The sequence below is a fragment of the Leptodactylus fuscus genome, chromosome 4 (genome assembly GCF_031893055.1).
Source record: "Leptodactylus fuscus isolate aLepFus1 chromosome 4, aLepFus1.hap2, whole genome shotgun sequence".
NCBI lineage: Eukaryota > Metazoa > Chordata > Amphibia > Anura > Leptodactylidae > Leptodactylus > Leptodactylus fuscus.
The window spans coordinates 107,611,355-107,635,420 of record NC_134268.1 but is presented as its reverse complement, the minus strand read 5'-3'; the positions used below and the strand labels follow the sequence as shown (position 1 = coordinate 107,635,420).

At 42.6% G+C, this 24,066-nt stretch overlaps 2 protein-coding genes across 2 annotated transcripts in view; one reads left to right on the top strand and one right to left on the bottom strand.

The window, feature by feature from the left end:
- DROSHA (drosha ribonuclease III) overlaps nucleotides 1-18,459 on the bottom strand; it is a 206,783-nt gene extending 188,324 nt beyond the window's left edge. Inside the window, exons 1-4 of the mRNA XM_075270897.1 lie at nucleotides 18,403-18,459; nucleotides 15,684-16,540; nucleotides 14,271-14,342; nucleotides 11,300-11,537 (exon numbers count right to left, since the gene is read on the bottom strand). Coding sequence (XP_075126998.1) covers nucleotides 11,300-11,537; nucleotides 14,271-14,342; nucleotides 15,684-16,537 — 1,164 coding nt within the window. The 5' untranslated portion in view covers nucleotides 16,538-16,540; nucleotides 18,403-18,459. The remainder of the gene's footprint in view (nucleotides 1-11,299; nucleotides 11,538-14,270; nucleotides 14,343-15,683; nucleotides 16,541-18,402) is intronic.
- Nucleotides 18,460-19,047: 588 nt separating this feature from the next.
- Nucleotides 19,048-24,066, top strand: part of C4H5orf22 (chromosome 4 C5orf22 homolog) — a 59,459-nt gene continuing 54,440 nt past the window's right edge. Inside the window, exon 1 of the mRNA XM_075270945.1 lies at nucleotides 19,048-19,167. Within this exon, the coding sequence (XP_075127046.1) occupies nucleotides 19,087-19,167 (81 nt within the window). The 5' untranslated portion in view covers nucleotides 19,048-19,086. The remainder of the gene's footprint in view (nucleotides 19,168-24,066) is intronic.

Below are 24,066 nucleotides of genomic sequence, written 5' to 3'. Positions count from 1 at the left end.
TTATGTAAGTAACTAGCAGGAGGACCCGGCTTCGCACGGGTATATTACATGTTATGTTTGTGTAGTGGCCCCATAAGATTTGTCCAATTTTGCACTGGTTTATTTTGTATGTTGTTTGTGTATATGTCCATAAGCGTCATGTGATTATGTGTGTCTCATTTTGGTTATCAGTGGAAAAACCTGTGATCAGATGTTATGGATACCTGGAGTAAATCTGTATCTAATCCTTCCTACCATTCTACCATTAAACTACCTTTTTTTTCTAATGAACACGTCGGAATAGCCTTAAGAAAGGCTATTCGTCTCCTACATTTAGACGTGGTCTCCGCCACGCCGTTCCGTAGAAATACCGGTTTTAACCGGTATGCAAATGAGCTCTCCGCAGCAATGAGGGCGGGCTGCCCAGAGCTCTTTCCTGCGCCGCCTCCTTCTTCTGTAGCAACTCCGCCTCTTCTGGCTTCTCTTGCTCTTGTAGTTCTATACAGGAGCATAAAGAGGCCACCCCAAAATGGCCGCCGGCCAGCTCCTGTATTGAACTGCAAGAGCGGCTACCCAAAAATGGCCGCAGGAAAGAGCTCTCGGGCAGCAATGGGGATGCGCTCATCGGCCTTTCAGCGCTGGGGCCCGCCCGCATTGCTGCGGAGAGCTCATTTGCACACCTGTTAAAACTGGTATTTCTACGGAACGGCGCGGTGGAGACCACGTCTAAAGGTAGGAGACGAATAGCCTTTCTTAAGGCTATTCCGACATGGTAATTAGAAAAAAAAGTAATAGTTTAATGGTAGAATCCCTTTAAATGCAAGGATCTAAACCCTGTTGGTGTGGTACTGTGTGCAGATGCACTTATCTAATCCTCCCCGTGTGGTATTGTGTGAAGAGGCGCGTATCTAATCCTCCGGCAAGTGAAACTGTGTGCAGACGTGCGTATCTAATCCTACGGTATGTGGAACTGTGTGTAGACGCGTGTATCTAATCCTACGGCATATGGTACTGTGTGCAGACGTGTGTATCTAATCCTATGGAGTGTACAACTGTGTGCAAATGCGCATATCTAATCCTCTGGCGTGTGGAACTGTAAGCAGACGCACGTATCTAATTCTACGGCACGTGGTACTGTGTGCAGACGTGCTTATCTAATCCTCTGGTGTGTGGAACTGTGTGCAGATGCACGTATCTAATACTACGGCATGTGGTACTGTGTGCAGACGTGAGTTTCTAATCCTCTGGCGTGTGGAACTGTGTGCAGATGTGCATATCCAATCCTCTGGCGTGTGGTACTTTGTGCAGATGTGCGTATCCAATCCTCTGGTGGTGGTACTATGTGAAGACATGCGTATCTAATCCTCTGGCATGTTGAACTGTGTGCAGATGTGCGTATCTAATCCTCCCGTGTGGTATTGTGCGAAGAAGTGTGTATCTAATCCTCCCTCGTGTGGTACTTTGTGCAGACACACCTATCTAATCCTTCAGGAAACCTGTGGAACTGTGCAGACGCGCATATCTAACCCTCAGTAATGTGATACTGTGTGCAGACGCACGTATCTAATCTTCCCCTGTGTGGTATTGTGTGAAGAGGCGCGTATCTAATCCTACGGCATGTGGAACTGTGTGTAGACGCACATATCTAATCCTACGACATGTAGTACTGTGTGCAGACGCACAGCATGTCAATTATATCTACGGAAACGCCGGCGGCTTTCCAATAGATATAATTGTAACAGAAAGTCCGCGGAGGAAAACTCTGCGAACTTTCTGTTGAAAGTGCTGAGGAAAGAACCGCAGTGCATTCACACTGCGGTTCTTTAGGCCTTAGTTTAAAGGGGCTCTATCATTGGGAAAAGTCATTTTTAACTAATCACATCCTTGCATAGGCTTTAGAATGGCTATACCACACCTACCTTTAGTATGTAGATTGCCTCAGTGGTTTCTGAATAAGTCCGTTTTTATTCATATGCTAATTAGACTGGTGCACGATGCATTGTACACCCACTTTGCTATCGTTTCCTATGGCACAGGCTGCTGCTGATGACTCAGCTTCCGGTTTGCACACACATACATACACTCACCGGCCACTTTATTAGGTACACCATGCTAGTAATGGGTTGGACCCCCTTTTGCCTTCAGAACTGCCTCAATTCTTCGTGGCATAGATTCAACAAGGTGCTGGAAGCATTCCTCAGAGATTTTGGTCCATATTGACATGATGGCATCACACAGTTGCCGCAGATTTGTCGGCTGCACATCCATGATGCGAATCTCCCGTTCCACCATATCCCAAAGATGCTCTATTGGATTGAGATCTGGTGACTGTGGAGGCCATTGGAGTACAGTGAACTCATTGTCATGTTCAAGAAACCAGTCTGAGATGATTCCAGCTTTATGACATGGCACATTATCCTGCTGAAAGTAGCCATCAGATGTTGGGTACATTGTGGTCATAAAGGGATGGACATGGTCAGCAACAATACTCAGGTAGGCTTTGGCGTTGCAACGATGCTCAATTGGTACCAAGGGGCCCAAAGAGTGCCAAGAAAATATTCCCCACACCATGACACCACCACCACCAGCCTGAACCGTTGATACAAGGCAGGATGGATCCATGCTTTCATGTTGTTGATGCCAAATTCTGACCCTACCATCCGAATGTCGCAGCAGAAATCGAGACTCATCAGACCAAGCAACATTTTTCCAATCTTCAATTGTCCAATTTCGATGAGCTTGTGCAAATTGTAGCCTCAGTTTCCTGTTCTTAGCTGAAATTTCCCCAAGGTGGGACTATTAAAGGATTATCTTATCTTAAAGGAGTGGCACCCGGTGTGGTCTTCTGCTGCTGTAGCCCATCTGCCTCAAAGTTCGACGTACTGTGCGTTCAGAGATGCTCTTCTGGCTACCTCGGTTGTAACGGGTGGCTATTTGAGTCACTGTTGCCTTTCTATCAGCTCGAACCAGTCTGGCCATTCTCCTCTGACCTCTGGCATCAACAACGCATTTCCGCCCACAGAACTGCCGCTCACTGGATGTTTTTTTCTTTTTCGGACCATTCTCTGTAAACCCTAGAGATGGTTGTGCGTGAAAATCCCAGTAGATCAGCAGTTTCTGAAATACTCAGACCAGCCCTTCTGGCACCAACAACCATGCCACGTTCAAAGGCACTCAAATCACCTTTCTTCCCCATACTGATGCTCGGTTGGAACTGCAGGAGATTGTCTTGACCATGTCTACATGCCTAAATGCACTGAGTTGCCGCCATGTGATTGGCTGATTAGAAATTAAGTGTTAACGAGCAGTTGGACAGGTGTACCTAATAAAGTGGCCGGTGAGTGTAGGAGATAATAGCCGGGACGAGTGCTGCTGGGAACTTCCTGTGCTGGCTGGAAGCTCATTAGCATATGAATAAAAACTGACTTATTCAAAAACCACTGAGGCAATTTACATACTAAAGGTAAGTGTGGAATAGCCTTTCTAAAACCTATGCAAGGATGTGATTAGTTCAAAATGGCTTATCCCAGTGATAGAGCCCCTTTAATTCTGGTTATGCGTTACAAGGGGATCCAAACATCGTCAGTCCAATGGTCCCACACCAGCCTTTGTTTATATCAGCAATGAAGTATCCTAATAAAACTGATGTGAATATAATTTGTTTTCACAAAGGAATGCAAAAACCACATTATGCGCTGTTTTGTCTCTTAGACACACATTTGTTCCACAGTTCCGATTCCCTGTATTTTCCACCTGTTTATACATGTGCACAACGTGCTTTCACAACATCATTGGGAGCAATTTATCTGTCCACTCCTAATATAATGAGGTCTCGGATTAGCTGCCTGCTGCTCCTGCTGGGGTGTTACACTACGGTCCACTGATTTCTCTATGAACTGTTCTTTGCTGTGTGTTGATATGCTGTTTCACTTGCTTAGATAACACTTCACACAAAGGTTTGGGATTAGACAGGTAACTGTATTCCTGGGAATAGGTTTCCTACAGAAATTCATTAGAAACCTTAGTGTAAGCTTGCTCTGACAGCACTGCCACTAATGCTCTGCAAGAGGAATACTCAAACAAAGCACAAAGAGCACAAAGAACAGAAACACCAGATTTACAAAGTGTTTCATTAAATGGATGCATAATCTAACAATAAAGCTGGCAGTACACTTCATAGCCGAAGACGGACAGTTTTTTTTGCCTGACTCCTCTCTCTAATATATATATATATATATATATATATATATATATATATATATACATATATATATATATACACATATACATACATATATACACATATACATACATATATACACATATACATACATATATATATATATATATATATATATATATATATATATATATACACATATATATACACATATATATATATATATATATATACACAGTCCTATGAAAAAGTTTGGGCACCCCTATTAATCTTAATCATTTTTTGTTCTAAATATTTTGGTGTTTGCAACAGCCATTTCAGTTTGATATATCTAATAACTGATGGACACAGTAATATTTCAGGATTGAAATGAGGTTTATTGTACTAACAGAAAATGTGCAATATGCATTAAACCAAAATTTGACCGGTGCAAAAGTATGGGCACCCTTATCATTTTATTGGAAATATACAAAAAGAGAAAAACATGGCCCGCACATCCCAATCTTATACATTGATCTAGTAGTGCTTCTCAGCAAATTCTACAATACTGAACATGAGGTTCTTAGTATACATATTGATCAAGGTGTATAAGCCCACTAGCCACTTCACGGCGACCTCTTTATAGTGGGTCCCTACTCTACTGGGTGTGGTGCCCCACAGCGACCGCCACAACCGCAACACGGCGCCCACAGGGCGAGCGACCCAGCGGTCCGGCAACACCCCTGCCACCAGACCAAGCCCCCAGGGCTCCGGGCCGCGCCGCCACATGGGCACCGCACCACAGAAGCAGCAGACACCACGCAACACCACACCGTGTGAACAGATCTCAAAAATTCTGCTGCTTCTGTGGTGCGGTGCCCATGGGGCGGCGCGGCCCGGAGCCCTGGGGGCTTGGTCTGGTGGCAGGGGTGTTGCCGGACCGCTGGGTCGCTCGCCCTGTGGGCGCCGTGTTGCGGTTGTGGCGGTCGCTGTGCGGCACCACACCCAGTAGAGTAGGGACCCATTATAAAGAGGTCGCCGTGAAGTGGCTAGTGGGCTTATACACCTTGATCAATATGTATACTAAGAACCTCATGTTCAGTATTGTAGAATTTGCTGAGAAGCACTACTAGATCAATGTATAAGATTGGGATGTGCGGGCCATGTTTTTCTCTTTTTGTATATTTCCGGTAAGTTTCTTCCTTCACCATTTTTTTTTTGTTTTGCCTTGGTACCAGCACTCCCCCCATTTTGCCCAGGTGTTTTTAATTAGCAGAAGATTGCAAAAAGGGACCCACCTACTAGCTCTCAGTCCTCTGACTGGGGCAATATGGTAAGGTGAATTTTTGAGATCTGTTCACATGGTGTGGTGTTGCGTGGTGTCTGCTGCTTCTGCGGTGCGGTGCCCATGGGGCGGCGCGGCCCGGAGCCCTGGGGGCTTGGTCTGGTGGCAGGGGTGTTGCCGGACCGCTGGGTCGCTCGCCCTGTGGGCGCCGTGTTACGGTTGTGGCGGTCGCTGTGGGGCACCACACCCAGTAGAGTAGGGACCCACTATAAAGAGGTCGCCGTGAAGTGGCTAGTGGGCTTATACACCTTGATCAATATGTATACTAAGAACCTCATGTTCAGTATTGTAGAATTTGCTGAGAAGCACTACTAGATCAATGTATAAGATTGGGATGTGCGGGCCATGTTTTTCTCTTTTTGTATCTTATCATTTTATTGATTTGAATTCCCCTAACTACTTTTTACTGACTTACTGAAGCACAAAATTGGTTTTGTAACCTCAGTGAGCTTTGAACTTCATAGCCAGATGTATCCAATCATAAGAAAAGGTATTTAAGGTGGCCAATTGCAAGTTAATCTCCTATTTGAATCTCCTCTGAAGAGTGGCATCATGGGCTACTCAAAACAACTCTCAAATGATCTGAAAACAAAGATTGTTCAACATAGTTGTTCAGGGGAAGGATACAAAAAGTTGTCTCAGAGATTTAACCTGTCAGTTTCCACTGTGAGGAACATAGTAAGGAAATGGAAGACCATAGGGACAGTTCTTGTTAAGCCCAGAAGTGGCAGGCCAAGAAAAATATCAGAAAGGCAGAGAAGAAGAATGGTGAGAACAGTCAAGGACAATCCACAGACCACCTCCAAAGAGCTGCAGCATCATCTTGCTGCAGATGGTGTCACTGTGCATCGGTCAACTATACAGCGCACTTTGCACAAATAGAAGCTGTATGGGAGAGTGATGAGAAAGAAGCCGTTTCTGCACGTACGCCACAAATAGAGTTGCCTGAGGTATGAAAAAGCACATTTGGACAAGGCAGCTTCATTTTGGAAACAAAAATTGAGTTGTTTGGTTATAAAAAAAAAGGCGTTATGCATGGCGTCCAAAAAGAAACAGCATTCCAAGAAAAACACATGCTACCCACTGTAAAATTTGGTGGAGGTTCCATCATGCTTTGGGGCTGTGTGGCCAATGCCGGCATCGGGAATCTTGTTAAAGTTGAGGGTCGCATGGATTCCACTCAGTATCAGCAGATTCTTGAGAATAATGTTCAAGAATCAGTGACGAAGTTGAAGTTACGCCGGGGATGGATATTTCAGCAAGACAATGATCCAAAACACCGCTCCAAATCCTCAGGCATTCATGCAGAGGAACAATTACAATGTTCTGGAATGGCCATCCCAGTCCCCAGACCTGAATATCATTGAACATCTGTGGGATGATTTGAAGCGGGCTGTCCATGCTCGGCGACCATCTAACTTAACTGAACTTGAATTGTTTGTCCAAAATACCTTTATCCAGGATCCAGGAACTGATTAAAAGCTACAGGAAGCAACTAGAGGCTGTTATCTTTGCAAAAGGAGGATGTACTAAATATTAATGTCACTTTTCTGTTGAGGTGCCCATACTTTTGCACCGGTCAAATTTTGGTTTAATGCATATTGCGCATTTTGTTAGTACAATAAACCTCATTTCAATCCTGAAATATTACTGTGTCCATCAGTTATTAGATATATCAAACTGAAATGGCTGTTGCAAATACCAAAATATTTAGAACTAAAAATGATTAAGATTAATAGGGGTGCCCAAACTTTTTCATAGGACTATATATATATATATATATATATATATATATATATATATATATATATACACACATACATACGTGGTGCATGTACAATATACAGTACTGAGAGGAGAATAAGCTTCCTGGCAGCGGCTTATCCACCCAAGGAATAAGGCCTAACCTCCCCCTGACTCCTGCTGTTGGGGGAAAAGTTGGGAGGCCACCATATACAAAAGTTAGCCAAATCATCTGAAATTCCTCTCCATATTCCCTTGTGTGAACATGCCCCACCCAATACATAGGAAAGAGCTGCAGTACCCACTATATAGATGACTTCTGAGCCCATGCAAGGAAACATGATATCAATTTAAGTCAAGGTACTCAGACTTCTATGGCACCTTCACGGAAACATAATAAACCATAAAATGTAACTTTTAATATAAAACAAGAAAATAAAAAGCCCAAAACTACAAATATCATTATATACTGGGTTATAGTGCAACATTAGAGTGGGGCAAAGTAGGGTTTAATATTTCCGAAAGATAAATTTCTTGTTTTCCCAAAAAACACCCTCTCCAACAAACAACACTGTCTGGACACTATAATTGCTTCGTAGATACAGACTAATGCACATCAGGAGACAAGTACAATACCTTGTTGGTACAGAAAGATTATTGCAGTTAAAATGCATTTCCCAGTGCCCTGATGGTGGGCGCTGGTACTCAGGAGTAAGTCACAAGTTGCGGCTTGCAGCCCAGTATATAAAAAGTAGAAGTTACGTCCCTGACCCACCCCTCCCAATGATGTGTCGCAATTTCATTGGTCGCCCCTATTTTCATCATCAGAGAGGCCAGGCGGTTTGCTATAGTTATTCAAATCACTGGACTCAGGACATCCAGGCTAATGAAGAGCACTTATAGAAATTACACAATGAAAGCATAACCATAAATAATGGATCATGCAGAGGCTCTTTATAGTACAGAAGGAGTCCCATTTTCACCCTAAAGAGCCCCTATTGTAGGATAACGATGAATATGAAAATTTTTTATTGGGGGCCATACTGCATATCTGCTGCATAACTAGCAGAGATTGCGCCCCGCAACCTGTATAAATATACAAATGGCCCATACAGGACATGGGGAAAAGCTGTTCCATGTAAAATTTCCTCAAAGGACAAGGGTGCACTCTCTGTTTGGAGAAAGAAAAGGTTTAATCTCAAGAGATTACAAGGCTTCTTCACTGTAAAGACTATGAATCTGTGGAATAGTCTACCCTAGGAACTGCAGCAACAGTCGACAGATTCAAAAAAGTATTGGATGCCTTTTTAGAACAATTCAGCATTAATGATTATGGAAATGTATAGAACGTCATGACATTTCCCATTCCCTGATTGAATTTGAAGGACATACCGTATTTTTCGGACTATAAGACGCACCTAGGTTTTAGAGGAGGAAAATGGTAAAAATATTTAATATATGGGAGTTGTAGTTTTGCAACAGCTGCAAGGCCACATTGACAGGTGACCCTGCAGCTGTACGGGGATGCAGAGTGTTTTTTTTTTGCGGGGCCAGCTGTACTTTTTAGTTATACCATTTTGGGGAATATCTATTGCTTAGATCACCTTGTATTGAAAAAAAACCCGGTGGTTTATGAGATATATATATATATATATATATATATATATATTTTTTTTTTATTATTTTTTATTTTTTTTTTTTCTAGGGACAGGAGGTGATTTAGAACTTTTATTTATATTTTTAAAGCTTTTTTTTTTTTTTTTTTACTATTTTATTCCCCCCGGGGGGCTTGAACCTGCGGTCACTTGATTGCAAGTCCCTTAGACGGCAATACAACTGATTGCCGTCTATGGGACATTCTGTCTATTAGTATTACGGCTGGTCATAGAGACCAGCCGCAATACTAATACAGCAGTGACAGGCCTGGGAGCCTCATTAGGCTCCCGGCTCTCACCCGAACAGGTCGGCTCCTGCGATATCGCCGCGCAGGAGCCGGCCTGCAACTTCACAGGTACGGGGCCGGTGGGGACCGGCCCCGGGGGAGAAGGGGCCGCTGATACTGACCCGGCATCCGCTGTACTAGAGAGGCGGATGCCGGGGAGGGATAGACGCCGGCACAGGTGCCGGGCCTGAGACATCGCTGCGCTCCACTGTCCTGCATGAAGCCAGCGGCGGGGGGACGGAGGAGCGGAATAGCATCACTCCTCCCGCTGCTGGCTTCATGCAGGGCAGAGGAGCGCAGCGATGTCTCAGGCCCCGGCGTCTATCTCTTGTCGGCATCCGTCTCTCTAGTACAGCGGATGCCAGGCGCCACATTCAGACTATAAGACGCACCCTTCTTTTCCCCCCAAATTTTGGGGAAAAAAAGTGCGTCTTATAGTCCGAAAAATACGGTAAGTCTTTTCAATCATACTAACTAACTATATTCCAGGTGTATACAGGAGTGGGACAAAATAGAGAAATCATACAGATGGGTCAAGTGATTCTTAGAATGGAGAAACTATTCCCAAATCGGGTACTGCTATGGTAAAGGCAATAATATATCTAATTTATGAGGGCTTCTATAATGAAATATGCATAATCTATTTTTTATCAGATAAAGCATGTATATGAAACCTTGTCATTGAGGGCCATGGGTTTCAAGCTTTTCAGCTAGTAAATCCATCAGGCCTCCTATTGTAAGATCTTACGGTCCACATCTCATTTTTCCATTTTTTAAACTCCCTTAGGGCTCGTTCACATGGGAGGTGGTGGGGCAGATTTTGACCATATTTTGACTCGGGGAGCCAAGTCAAAATATGGTCAAAACCCGCCTGCCACGATGTCGCGGTCGTGGCTTCCCCCACTCCGGAGTCGGCTAAAATGAATGGGCCGACGCCGAAAGTTGCAGCTGCCAGGCGGAATCCGCCTGCAGAAAGGACAGCTCACTTTTTTTTTTTCCACTATTGGCAGTTGCCGATAGCGGAAAAAAGAATGCTAGTGGTCTCCATAGACCAACATTGTAAAAGGGGCGGATTATGACGTAGATTCCCCTGACAAAATCCGCCCCTTTGGCCCCGTGTGAACTAGCCATTAAAGTACAGGGTTTTAGGATCACCGGCATGTGCCTTCCATATATGCTTACTAACAGGATGATCCTCATGTCTCAGAACATTGTCCAGATGATCTATAACCCTCAAGCTAAGCTCTTGGCTAGTAATGGGCAGGTAATACATAATACATGTTCAGATAACTATGTACACCAAGCCTGCTGTACAGCAGTTAATAAAAGATTGTATGGTATATACAGTATATCTTCTGTTGTACCACGACTAAAGGTCGGTCTCTACTGAAGGTACTGGCAGGTCTTAAATAAGCCTCAACGCAATGTTCCATGGATTTCCTTCCAAGTAAGCCATGTTCTCTCAGGGGTCTCTGGAGTAAGATGGCAATGAACCAAGAGAAGAGATCTTTGAGATTTCTACCTCTCCAAAAAGTAACTTCTGGTTTATTTGTGATTATTAGAGTCAAGTCAGGGTCAAGTTTCAAAATGTTCATCACATGGGTAGTATAATTATCATATGCTCCGATAATCCGTAACTCTTATCCATCAGGTTTAGGATGATGAGATTTCAAAAGAAGTTAGTGGTCTGGCACATCCAAAAAGTGAGGTGCTTGTTGGAGGAGGGGTGTACACTGGTGTACTGAATCTAACCTCCAGTTCATCTGATGCCTGTTGGAACCTACTCTAGGAGGAGCAATTCATTCTCATCTAAAAGAACTGAAGGGCAAAGATCTTGGAATACCCATTCAGGGCTACTACATGTCACTTCTTTAGGGTTTACATTATTTATAGGATGATCATGAGAATATCCCACGTTTCTGCATTAATATGATTAGAATGGTAAATTTTATGCTACCAAGTTCCAACAGAACATGGAGGATAACATCAAACCGCTATTAATTCAACACAAAAGCAGAACATTTTTTGTAAAGTGCTAGGGAAGTACTATACTCGTAAAAATAAAATAGAAAAAAAAACCTTTAAAATTATATTCAAGACATACGGTAACTACGTTTAGAACATTACTCACTACTTGGTCCATCGGATCACTAGAGTAGTAGCTTTCAGAATGGGTGCAACGGACCCACACAGGTTTCAGCAAATCCTCATCTTCCTCATCATTTCTGTCCATAAGGCCCTCATCCAGAAGCTCCTTGTCTTTTAATAATGTATAACTGCTTTCTTTTCGCGATGATTGACTTTCAGATGCAGCTTCTTTTTCGTCTTCCTCCCATCTTGCTCTTTTACGGTCCCTACTAGGAGAGGAACTAAAATACATATGATAAATTATTATTTTTTTTCTTATAGGCTCAATATCTTTCAATTAAATCATAGTCTTTACTCTTAAGCCTTTGTAATGAAATGCTACATTATAAACTTGAAAATTAGTATTGAATGAATAAAAGTTGAAAAGGTTGAAAAAAATGCAAAAAGAATAAAACTGACATGCAGGAAAAGTTGTAGCTATTCTTTTTAGGAAATAGTGGGATGATAGTTTGAGTGCTGCTCAACAGGTTCAAAGAGACCAATCATACTTATTAGTAAACAGTTAAAATTTCATGGACAAATAAGAACAGGTGATACGTTTCGACACTGTACTAGTGTTTTCATCAGGCCAACTGAATGGATAATAGATAAATACAGAGCAAACAGTCATATAATTGATCAAGTTCAGAGAGAACAAGTAGTTAAAGGGGTATTACCATAACGCTTGTTCAGCAGCCTGCAGACTGTGTGCTCTCTTCACTTCCTGGTTTTCTCAGCACATTGGTGGGCAGGGTTTCACTTGCTGTGCTATCTGTTATGTTTGCAGTCAGTAATGAGGGATTGGTTGTAAATGAATTACCACAGTATGAAGCTGATGTAGAGGCTGATGTAGCAGAGCTAGATTTGAGTCAGCCCTTATCAGCCAAATTCAATTAAACCGACTGATAAGTGGAAGAGCAGGAGATAAGAGCTCAGAAATCTCGGAGCTTTCACCTCCCCCCTCCCCTATCTCCCAACTGTTATGGTTTGTATAATAAAAAGTTGAACAATTTTCCATTATGCTTTCTGTAGCAATTCCTCTCAGTTTTGTAGATCGCTGCTTGCTGACTTTCACTTCATTACTTCTAGTGGATAAAACGATGACCATGGTCATGTGATTTACGATCTATCGTCATGTGATGAGCACACCGGTGCACAGCACATTACCAGGCAGATGCTCAATTAGGGTATGTTCACACAGAGGTTTTTTTTTTTCAGATGGATTTTGACGCGCAATCTGCCTCGAGATCCACCTGTAAAAAGGTCTCCCTCGCTTTTTTTTTTTCCTGCTAGCGATTTTTTTCAGCTAGCGGGAAAAAGAAGCAATATGCCCTATCTTCCGGAGGCTGAGTCAGTCGCGGCACTCGCGGATCAAGATTCACTCTTGATAAGGCCCATTCATAAAGGCCTAATCAGGAGTGGGATGTTGATGCACTGTATCCTGTTACGGCTAGCCACAAAGAGAAGTCACACGGTGGAAAAGGTTTCCCCCGTATGAGCATACCCTTACAGTGCTGTGACTATAACTAGCTATACACCTGCGTGTGCATCACATGACCAAGGACTGTATATCACATGACCATGGTCATAGTTTGTTCCACTAGAAGTATCAGAATTAATAACAAGCAGAGATCTAGAAAACTATGAGGAATTGATAAAGTATATTGGAAAATTGTACACCTTTTTACTATACAAACAATAAAACTTGTCCATCAATATTGGTCGTAAAGGTGCCAATCACAATTTATTTATTCAAATAGGCCCAATAGGTGATGAAATGACAAATGCATAAAAGAAACCATTAATAAGAGTGAGAATAAATGGTTGTTTAATTGATCTCTAAAATATGGACACTGATAGTTTGCTATAAAACAAAATGTAACATGACAAATGGATATATAAGAAAATAATAAGATATATCAAAACTCAAATGTCATAATAATAATTATTGTTAGCCAAAATTCCATAGATATATACATAAGTCCAAAGGGTCTTTGTGAACCTGTTGAGCAGCGCTCATACTATCATCCCAGTATTTCCTAAAAAGAATAACTACAACTTTTCCTTTATACTATTACCATCAACCACGGTTGAATGATTGCTGAGTATGAGTAGCAGCTCTTGAACATTGACGTGTTCACGTTCCAATACCTTCTACAATTGAGGCGCCAGGTCTTTTTTCTACTACTATTATTTAAAATTGACATGCAGCACTTTAAGAGAGGAAATCATGCCCTGAACCAGAACAAAAAACATGAAATGGTTAACAGATACATTATACATTTTGCTTGGTATCTGGTATAATCAACATTTCCCTTCAGAAGAAAAAACTGTTTGGCAGACTGATGAAGCCTCTCGCTACATGCCTGTAACTTACTGTACTGTTTGTGCACATATACAGCCATTTCATTACATTTAAAAACAAACATGTATTTTTTTCTAGTTCCATGAACAGCTGTCAGTTAGATTCCTGTTGCAGCATGTGAGTATATTGCATAGACTAAAAATAGGAAATTTGTGGCCAGAATGATCTGTTTAACATTAAACACATTTATAAAAAAATATATCTAGTGGCTTTCTAGACTCAGTTTAAGAGTATAGATGAGCGAACACTGTTCGGATCAGCCGATCCGAACAGCACGCTCCCATAGAAATGAATGGAAGCACCTGGCACGCAGACTTTGCCGGCAGCTGGCTACTTAACCCCCCGCGTGCCGGCCACTTCCATTCATTTCTATGGGAGCGTGCTGTGAGCGTGCTGTTCGCTCATCTCTATTTAAGAGCTATCCCTAGGATAGGTCATCAACTGAAAACTGGTATGGCCAGACAACTGGGCCCCCTGACAATCAGGTGTTTTAATAAACCGCAGAATTTCAGTGCATGCTGCGTTTTCTTCTCACTATAAACAGCAACGCACAATTTACAGCAACTGCGCTCAGTATCACTTTACTTTATGCTTTAACTAGAGCATTTACCTTTTTGTCCTCTTCCTATAACTTCTATCAGGACTTTGTGATCTTCGGCTATCCCGATGCCTGTGCCTATCCCTGAATAATTAGACAGTGAAATAACGTCTGAAATTAGTACAGCAACATATTTGTAGATCAAAAAATCCACTCTGAAAAAACAAGGTATATGGAAAATTCACATACAATACATAAAATATAGCGCAACTTTGTAAACCTTTTTGAATACCTGCCAATAGCCAGCGGCACCATTATTACCAATTCATGTTGGCTGTACGGACATGCACACATTTGTAAATCATATAGTGACAATCTTCTAAGGACTTTTCCCATCATATAAAAATCACTATACCGAGTCTATCTTCTGAAACCTCAGTTTCCATTAATGAAGAGGCCATTTTGTTCCCTTGTGCAGTGGATGGGCAGGAGCTACTGTGCAGGGAACTGTAGAAAAGCTGCATTTAGCACTGCAACCACCTCCTTCTTAAATGGGTATTCCCATAAACCTAACCATATTTAAATTTGTAAACAATTAAAACTTTTGCAAATAGAAATAATTACAATTTTTGCAAAGTTATAAAGATTTTCTCTTTTCATCATAGGGTAGGTTCACATATGCATCCAAGGATAAAAATGGATCCAGCAAAGTGGGATGCCTTGATAAAACTTAGCTTTTAATCATGATTAATCATAAAATAATCCAAATATGCATGGAGAGCGACAGAGTGTCTGGCTGATGCGTTTTGGTAAACGACCTTAGTCACAGCCTGGAATTACCGAAACGCGTCAGCCAGACACATTGTCGCTCACCATGCATATTTGGATTATTTTATGATTAATCAAGATTAAAATCTAAGTTTTATCAAGACATCCCACTTTGCTGGTTCCATTTTTATCCTTGCATGTTGCTGTTTTGCCCGGAGCCGAAGGGGTTTCACATCCGTGCAGTCTCAGATGATCCATGAGTGAAGTGCAATATTTTGGAGTTCTCCTGCAAGTAGGCTGAGTACAAAACCCTTTTCCTTTATATATTAGGGTCGCATATGTGTCGGGCTCTCTATTGTTTGGGTCCGTGGGGGACCAGAACAATGGAGAGCTGGACTGTGTTTCCCAATTAGACATACAACAATTTCTAAAATTTAATAGAGCTATACAACTGTACGACTTGCTTGCTCTACTCAGCTGCAGATCTCTCTTTTTTTTCTTCTTTATTTAAGAACCCCAGAATGCACCAGATGAATCAGATTAATTCTTTATTAATTTAATGTGGCTGATCAAATTATTGCTGGTATGATTGATAAATCCCCTTTACAAAAAATACTATGTAAGCAGGTAACCTATTTATAAGGCCATCACTTAAAAAAAAAAATACCCGCACACATTTAAAACCTCTTAATTGTAATTGACCGTGTTCTAACCTACCTGTTGCGTTCATAACTGCCATGTCGTGGTGGAGTCCTACCATGAGACGGGGCCCTACTGTAATCATACTCTGATCTACGTCGATTGCTGTCTGATCTTCTTGTCCGGTCAGGACTCCGTCCACGATCTCTTCTATCACAATGTTTTTCAGAACGGTGTCTGTCACTATGACTGTACTCTCTATGCCGATGAGCATCATAGTGTTTGCTTCTATCTGGTGCCCTGTGGTCACTCTGTCCTTTTTCTGTTTGGTACTGACTGTGACCAGTGTGTCGGTAATGGCTGCTGCCTTGAAAAGATGTTGAATTCTGTTGGTAGCTATTAAAGTTAGATACTGGCTGAGGAGGAGGAGGCGGTGGAGGAAAAGATTGTGGTGGATACCCAGAGGGATATACTGGTTGATAGCCTACATGAGGCAATGGAGGAGGCATAATAGGTGGAGGAGGCATTAAAGGAGGCACCATATAAGGATAAGTGCTTTGTGCTGCAGGAGGACCCGCAGGAGGGGGATTACTTGGCCCAAGTGTAGAAGGAGGGACAGGAGGAAAGCAAGGTGGCATAGGGTAACTCTGTCTAACGGGATAAGTTGGTCTGGGAAGACACTGATTTATTGTATTGTGTGTTGGAGGAGTAACAGGTGGTGGATAACACATGTAATCTGGCCTCGGGGGCATGTAATTAGTGCTTGGAAGGCTAGAAAATGTGGGAGGTGGAGTACTTTGTGCATCATAGGAATACTGCCCAGAAGACTGCTGTAACTGGGCCGGTCTTACATTTTGTGGCCGATATGTCTGTATCGAAGTTGTCTGACCGCCTCTGGCTGGCTGCCCTCCTCTTCCTGTTTGTAGAGACATTGCCTAAAACAAAAAATAAATAATGAAAGAACAACAGATTTCAGGGTATTGGGATAAAAATTTCCTTTATGATCATTTATGGAAACATGGGAAGAGAAGAAGCCACAAATATATAAAACTTAAAGGGTTGGCCAATTTCAAACAATTACTGAAAGACTAAAGTTTGTGTGTGTATATATAATGAAACGTTATACGATTTCCAAATATATTTTTTGCATAGATTCCTCAGTTTTCTAGCTCTCTGCTTGCTGTTATTCATTCTGCTCACTTCCAGGGGTTAAAAATCAGTCCATGGTCATGTGATATACAGTCCATGGTCATGTGATGAGCACACAGGTGGGTGCACAGATCGTTACCAGGCAGGTGTCTGATTACTGTGCTGTGACTATAACGAGCTGTGCACCTGTGTGTACATCACATGACCATGGACTGATTTTTTAACCACTGGAAGTCAGCAGAATGAATAACAGCAAGCAGAGATCTAGAAAACAGTGAGCAATTGATATAGAGAGTATATTAGAAGATTGTATATCTTTTCATTATACAAATGATAACATTTTTCTCTGAACAGTTGTCTTAAACTTGCCACCCCTTAATATTCTGTATTAGGAGGATTTATCTTCCAGAGGTGTAACCATACTTTTGTCGACTTGTCTCACTATTGGGCTAAAGCTGACCATACACATTAGTAACATGTTGGCTGACAATCATCCATGGATATACCACAGACGTCCATTTGCAAGGGTCAACATTTGTCTGCCAAAAGAATTCTGCCATGAGGTTATTTTAAAGGGATCCTATCATTCACACACTAATTTTTCTAGGTACCACGTCGGAATAGCCTTAAGAAAGGCTATTCGTCGCCTACCTTTCGTTGTCTTCTCTGTGCCGCCGTTCGCCTACAATCCCGGTTCTTGTCGATAGGCAAATTAGCTCTCTCGCAGCACTGGGGGTGTCCCCAATGCAGCGAGAGAACTCTCTCCAGCACCGCCTCCACCTTCTTCAGCAGCATCATCTGCAGCCTCTTCTTCCGGCGGTGGCTTGTAACTTCTAAGCCTCGGGCAGAGCAGACTGCGCATGCAAAAAGGCCTAGAAGTTACAAGCCACCGCCGGAAGAAGAGGCTGAAGATGACGCTACTGAAGAAGATGGAGGCGGCGCTGGAGCGAGTTCTATCACAGCATTGAGGAGGCCCTCAGTGCTGTCTGAGCGCTGGGGCCCGCTCTCAGTGCTGCGAGAGGGCTAATTTGCATACTGACAAGAACCGGGATTGTAGGCGAACGGCGGCACAGAGAAGACAACGAAAGGTAGGAGACTAATAGCCTTTCTTAAGGCTATTCCGATGTGGTACCTAGAAAAAATAGTGGGTGAATGATAGGATTCCTTTAAGCAGTCAACCAAAAGTATAAAGTATCAAAGACAACCAATCATAGATTTGTAGGCAATTTGCAAAGACTCACTAAATCTCACATTAATTGGGCAGTTTCGTACATAATGTTAATGATGTCATCATTTGTATGAAGATCTGAGGTATGAAGGGTTGCCTCCTGGGCACTCATCATTGTGCTGGTAGTAATATACAAGGCTCTCAGTCATGCAGCCATAACACACGTTTATAGGGTCAGAATTGCTGACAGGCTCCCTTTAAAAGCACGAGCCTGTGCCATGGGTTCCTTTATGTCAGCGAACATTTGCTAGTTGTACAATTACTGAACTGCTGTGGCCACAGATGACAGCCATGAGCAATACTGATATATGAAGCATTAGCACTCGGCCGAGAAAGACAGACTAAACGTCCAGAAATCCTGGCTGAATGGAGGACGCTCAGCATAGTAAATATCCCATAATACTAATAGAACACACTTACCCTACAACAGAGTCAAGCAGCAGTACAGAGACGGGATATCCCGCCTATGCACTCTGAACCAAGCATGGTCACGTGGTGGGATCCCTGTACGTCCATTGGTGAAGGATAGTGCCAATCACTCGCGTGATAAGCAGAGTCAATAGACGGCGCACAGAAAGCACGTGGGCCACCATCTTTACTAAGGGCATATTACGGGCTCTTCGTGTAATGTGCATATTATCTGTGGACATAGAGGGTGGCGTCTACAGGAGGGGGCGTGCACACAGGGGGTGATACACTAGTAAAGGGCCTTATGGAGTATAGTATGTATACGCTACGATTATTCAGCTATATACACATTTCGTGGCAATTTTTGCAACGACAATAATTGGAACTTCACAAAGTCAGTAACTCTATGAAGTACGGTACGGTAATACGATGGGAAGGGCACAGACTGAACTATTTGTTTCATTCAAATAAGAGGAGAGAGATTCTATACATGGGAAAGTGTATACTTGTCATGTAAAGTAAGCCTTCACAGCTTTGCCCTTAATAAAGATGGCAGCCAGACGTCTGAGGCACACTCAGGTAGTGGTTGCACAGTTCCTGTGGGTGTGTTCCTGCCCACTGACCTATCACGGCTCTGGGCCGGCTCCGTCCTGTCCGGAGCAGCAGCTGGTGAGACGGGTCTCTATCTGCCCAGACATGAGTGAGCGCCCCACACCAGGGCACCGCCTGAGGAGATACCAGGAGCTGCCTGTGTGGGTGGTGGAGGATCACCACGATGTAGGTAGTCAGCTCACCTTACCTCACACCTTCCCCATCATATACAAGGACTGTATGGTGTCAGTTATACTATATTAGTAGACCAGCCCAACCCCACAACAAGAAATTAAAGGGGATGTCCTGCGCTTACTAATGGAAGAAGTCATGTGACACATAGCAGCAGATTTATAAATACCTGCCCAGCGATACACCAGCATGTGATGCCCAAAAGAACGCCCCCTAGCTGTTCCTCCTAGTCAAATAGACACTGCATGGTCCAACCAGCTGCAGTATCCTACACACCATCGAGCAGCTGGATGAGGGCCTTCTTTTTATGGGATAAGTTGTAATTTCTGATGGCACAATTTAATGTTCCATGTGATGTGTAGGGAAAGGGTTACAACAACAAAAAAAATGTTTATTTGGCTTTAAGTTTTTACGGTGCTCACTGCCTGGTATAAATAACATGCTAAAGGAAGCCTGTCATCAGAAAAATGCCCATTGGCCTTATTACAGTCATGTAATATAGTCATGGTTTTGGAAACTTTCACTCATCTGCTTGAAAATCACAAGTTTCACTTTATGCAAGTGTTGCAACAGCGTTGCAGTGTCCAAATGAACTCCATTTCCAGTTCTTCCTTTCCTCTGCATCACTTTCATATGTTTTATCCATATCCTCTCTGCTCTGCACTGACCCACTGTGTACGGGTCTCTGTCATTTGAGCTGGCTGGTTCTGGACAACTAAAACAGTGGTTACCCCCAGACACCAAATATCATAATGGAATCCGTCAGGTGTCTGCTGTTTTTATACTGAAACCGGCAGAGATAATAGTCAGGACTCTTCTCTCCACCGATTTTGTGCGGCAGAGAGTCCAGCACAGATGTGAACCTAGCCTAACTCCTTCACTAATGTAAGTGAATGGAGTCACATTGCAACCCAAAGGGAGATGCAACTGTGACTTCTAGATACAATATTGTCTTACAGTGCTCAATCATTTTGAGACTAGATATCACAGCCGTAGTGCCCTCACATTTGCAATACCTCATCATTCATTAACACTAGTGGAGGCATCACAGGGCAATCCGTGGTTACGTAACGGGAGGCGGCCCGTTTTTTTTTAAATTGCTATTTAGTTCTAGCATTAGATATAAGAAAATAAATAAAAAACACTGCATGGTGGGGCTGGTCGCTGACCCTTTTTTCTGATGGCAATGTAATATTTACAGTGGTGCTGCACTTTCAATATAGACTGTAGTGCTTTGTGGTACCTAGTATAAGAAAACCAAAGTGTGTGCCATGGATTTCTTACAGGATTTCAGAAGACAGAATCCCTTTATGTGTGTTTTGTAGGTGAAAACAATTAGAGATACCAAACTTATATAGCATTGACTATGGGGTCCGTGTGCTTTTACAACACAGTGCTTGCAATTGCATTTGTATTCCGTTCAGGGGGGTCTCCATTCACACTGTAACAGGATGGAATACAAAAGCAGATGTGAACAGGGCATTAGTTTGAACTCTCACTTTTTGCCAGGGTTTTTGTTTACAAAAATCCAGAATGTCCCAACAATTTTCAGACAGTGGACAAGAATGCAGATGTCATAGTCACTATTGATCGTTGCCTCTGGGGCCGGGGGGTTGGAGGTTTTTACCATCTCCCTCTTTCTGCAGTTTGCCTGCTGTCTTTTCTTTTCATTTCCTGTATTCTTTAGCAAGCTGTTGGGCAGTGTTGACAATTTGATGAACAGGACACTATGAAATATCTCAGTAGATATAGACACTGCCTTTACAATGAAAGATTATTTATTATGATTTCTAAAACTCTATAGTAATGCGATCCAATATGCAGAGTAAATGTATATTACATTACACAGGGTTGGAGACTACTTACATTCTACCAGGACAGACAATGGACTAGCAGTAAACTCCATGTCATCTTTGTTTTGTCTGAACCTTTATCAGGAGACTGCAATTAGCTGACTTAATTGTCTAGATGCAAGAGCAGTAAAGAAAAAAAAAAAAGAAAAAAAACAGGGATGAGTGAGTGAGTCACATCATCCAACATAAGATCAGATAACAGGTTGGGTGCCTTAACAATGATGTGTAAACAGCGGAAGGAATAATTTCAAATAGCAGCCAAATGAAACAGCATTGCCAAGTATTTAGGAATGCTCTTAAATTTACATAAGCTAGCAGTATAAATAAGATCCTTGAGATGGAAATACCTTTTTAGATATCTGATCACAGACATAGATGGCTACTGCCACCTGTCCTGTAGGCTCAGCTCTTGAACCCACCCAAATATCAACTAGATATTGTCAAGAAGCTAAAGAGCCTCTCTTGACATATTTGCTTAAGTAAATAATTGTATTCCCCATAAAATAACAATTCTGGAGAATCTTTTTTTAATCCCTTAGCGACCTTTGACGTACTATTACGTCATGGACGCGAGGTACTTCGCGCACCATGAAGTAATAGTACGTCATGGTGATTCCGCCCGCTCACTAGCTGAGCGGGCGGAATCGGAACTGGGTGATGGCTGTTACTGACAGCTATCACCCTTTTCCATAACCTCCGGTCGGTACTTTTACCGATCGGAGGTTTTAACCCTTTGATTGCGATGGTCAAACATGACCACCGCAAACAAAGGGTGCTGCGATCTCTCCCCCCCCCCCCCCCCCCCCGCCGGCACCCCCCGCGGCGAGATCAGGGGGTGCCGGTATCTGTAATACGTAGTCTGGGGTCTGGTTAGTGACCCCAGACAGCCCTGAGCACTCACTTACCTGGTGATGCTCCCGGCGTCTTCTGGAAGTGAGTCTGTGCCGTCCGCACAGCTCACTTCCTGTTTCTAGAGTGAGACACGTGCAGGCTGTCACTGCAGCCTGTGTCTCAGTCTACAGTAGAGAATCAGTGATGCAATCATCACTGATCCATGTGTCCCATAGGGACACAAGAACAAGTAAAAAAAAAGTGTAAAAAAAAAAAAAAAAGTATTTGAAAACAATTAATAAAGTTATAAAGTCCCAAAAATCCCTTTTTTCTATAAAAAATGAATTATGTAAAAAAAACACAAAAAATTAATAAAAACAATACATATTTGGTATTGTCGCGTCCGTAACAACCTGTACAACAAAACTGAAACAATATTTAATGTACACAGTGAACGGCGGTAAAAAATAACGGAAAAAACCCGCCGGAAGTAGTGATTTTTCGCCATCTCACCTTACAAAATGTGCTATAAAAAGTGATCAAAAAGTCATATGCACCCCAAAATAGTACCAATAAAATGCACAGGTTGTCCCGCAAAAAATAAGCCCTCAACCAACACTGTCAAGCGAAAAATAAAAATGTTACGCCTCTCAGAAGATGGCGATGCAAAAATCACTGATTTATGTCCCCAAATGTGTTTTTGTTCTGCAGACTTAGTATCGCATAAAAAAATAACATAAATGAGGTATCGCCGTAACCGTACCGACCCGCAGAATAAAGGTCACATGTTACTTATACTGTACGCTGCATGGCGAAAAATGTAAAAGGTAAAACTCAATACCAGAATTGATTTTTTTCTCTTTTAAATCCAGCAAAAAAAGAGTTAATAAAATGTAATCAGTAAGTTTTAGGCACCCCAAGATGGTGTCATTACAAAATACATTGTATCCCGCAAACAACAAGCCCTTATATGGCCACGTCAGCAGAAAAATAAAGAAAATATAGCCTCTACCAATGTGAAGACAAAATCACGCAAAATCGCCAAATCATTAGAACTGGGTGCGGCAGGCAGGGAATGTATAAGCTGTGCAAGCGAATATCAGGGGACACCCCGGATTTACAGCTTAGGAGGGAAAAGACACCAGAAGTGACCCCCAAAGTGACCCCCAGAGTGACTCCCCCAATCATAGGAGCTACTGGGGGTACAGTAGGGAATTTAGTGTCTGCAATGTCCTCCGCACCGCTTATATATTCCCTCTTCGCCATCCGCTGTGCAGTCACGTCCGGGATACTAATACTCACTACACCCCCTGATAAATTCTTTTAGGGGTGCAGTTTTCAAACTGCGGTCACTCCTTTGGGGAATCCACTTTTCTGGTACCTTACAGGCTCTACAAACATGACATGGCGTCTAGATACCAAACATCTGAATCTGTACTCCAAAAGCCGCATCGCGCTCCTTCCCTTCTGCCCCCTGCTGTGCGCCCAAACTGCAGTTTATGCCACATGTATGACACTGGTGTAACCGGGGTAATGTCATATGTGAGTATAAACTGATATTAGGGCACATATATGACACTGGTGTACCCCGGATAACGTACGTAATGTCATATGTGGGTATAAACTGATATTAGGGCCCAGCCAGACACAGAAGGGAAGAAGGTTATTTGGTTTTTGGAGCACAGACTTAGACGGTTTGGTTTTTGGATGCCATGGCACTTTTGCAGAGACTCTAAAATTTCCCCTACAAAATGGGGTCACTTCTTGGGGAATTCCAGTTTACTGGCACCTCCAGGGCTCTGCAAAAACAACATGGCACCCACAAAGTCCCTCTAAATCTGTACCCCAAAAGCTATAAAGCGCAGTGCTCCTTCCCTTCTGAGCCCTGCTGTGCACCCAAGCAGCAGTTTATACCCACATATATAATTTTTTTGCCCCTCGGGATGGCCCACTTAATAGTTTTAGGAGTGCAGGTCTCTGACAATACAAAGTGGGTGCAATGCATTGGATACCAAAATGGCATATTTCTTTAAAAATTTCAAATTTTGGGAAGCATTTTTAGTCTCAAAATCATAATACCACTTGATACATTCCTTGATGGGTGTAGTTTCTAAAATGGGGTCACTTTTGAGGGGTTTCTATTGTATTGACACTTTAGGGGCTCAGCAAATGCGACATGACACCTCAAAACTATTCCAGCAATATATGC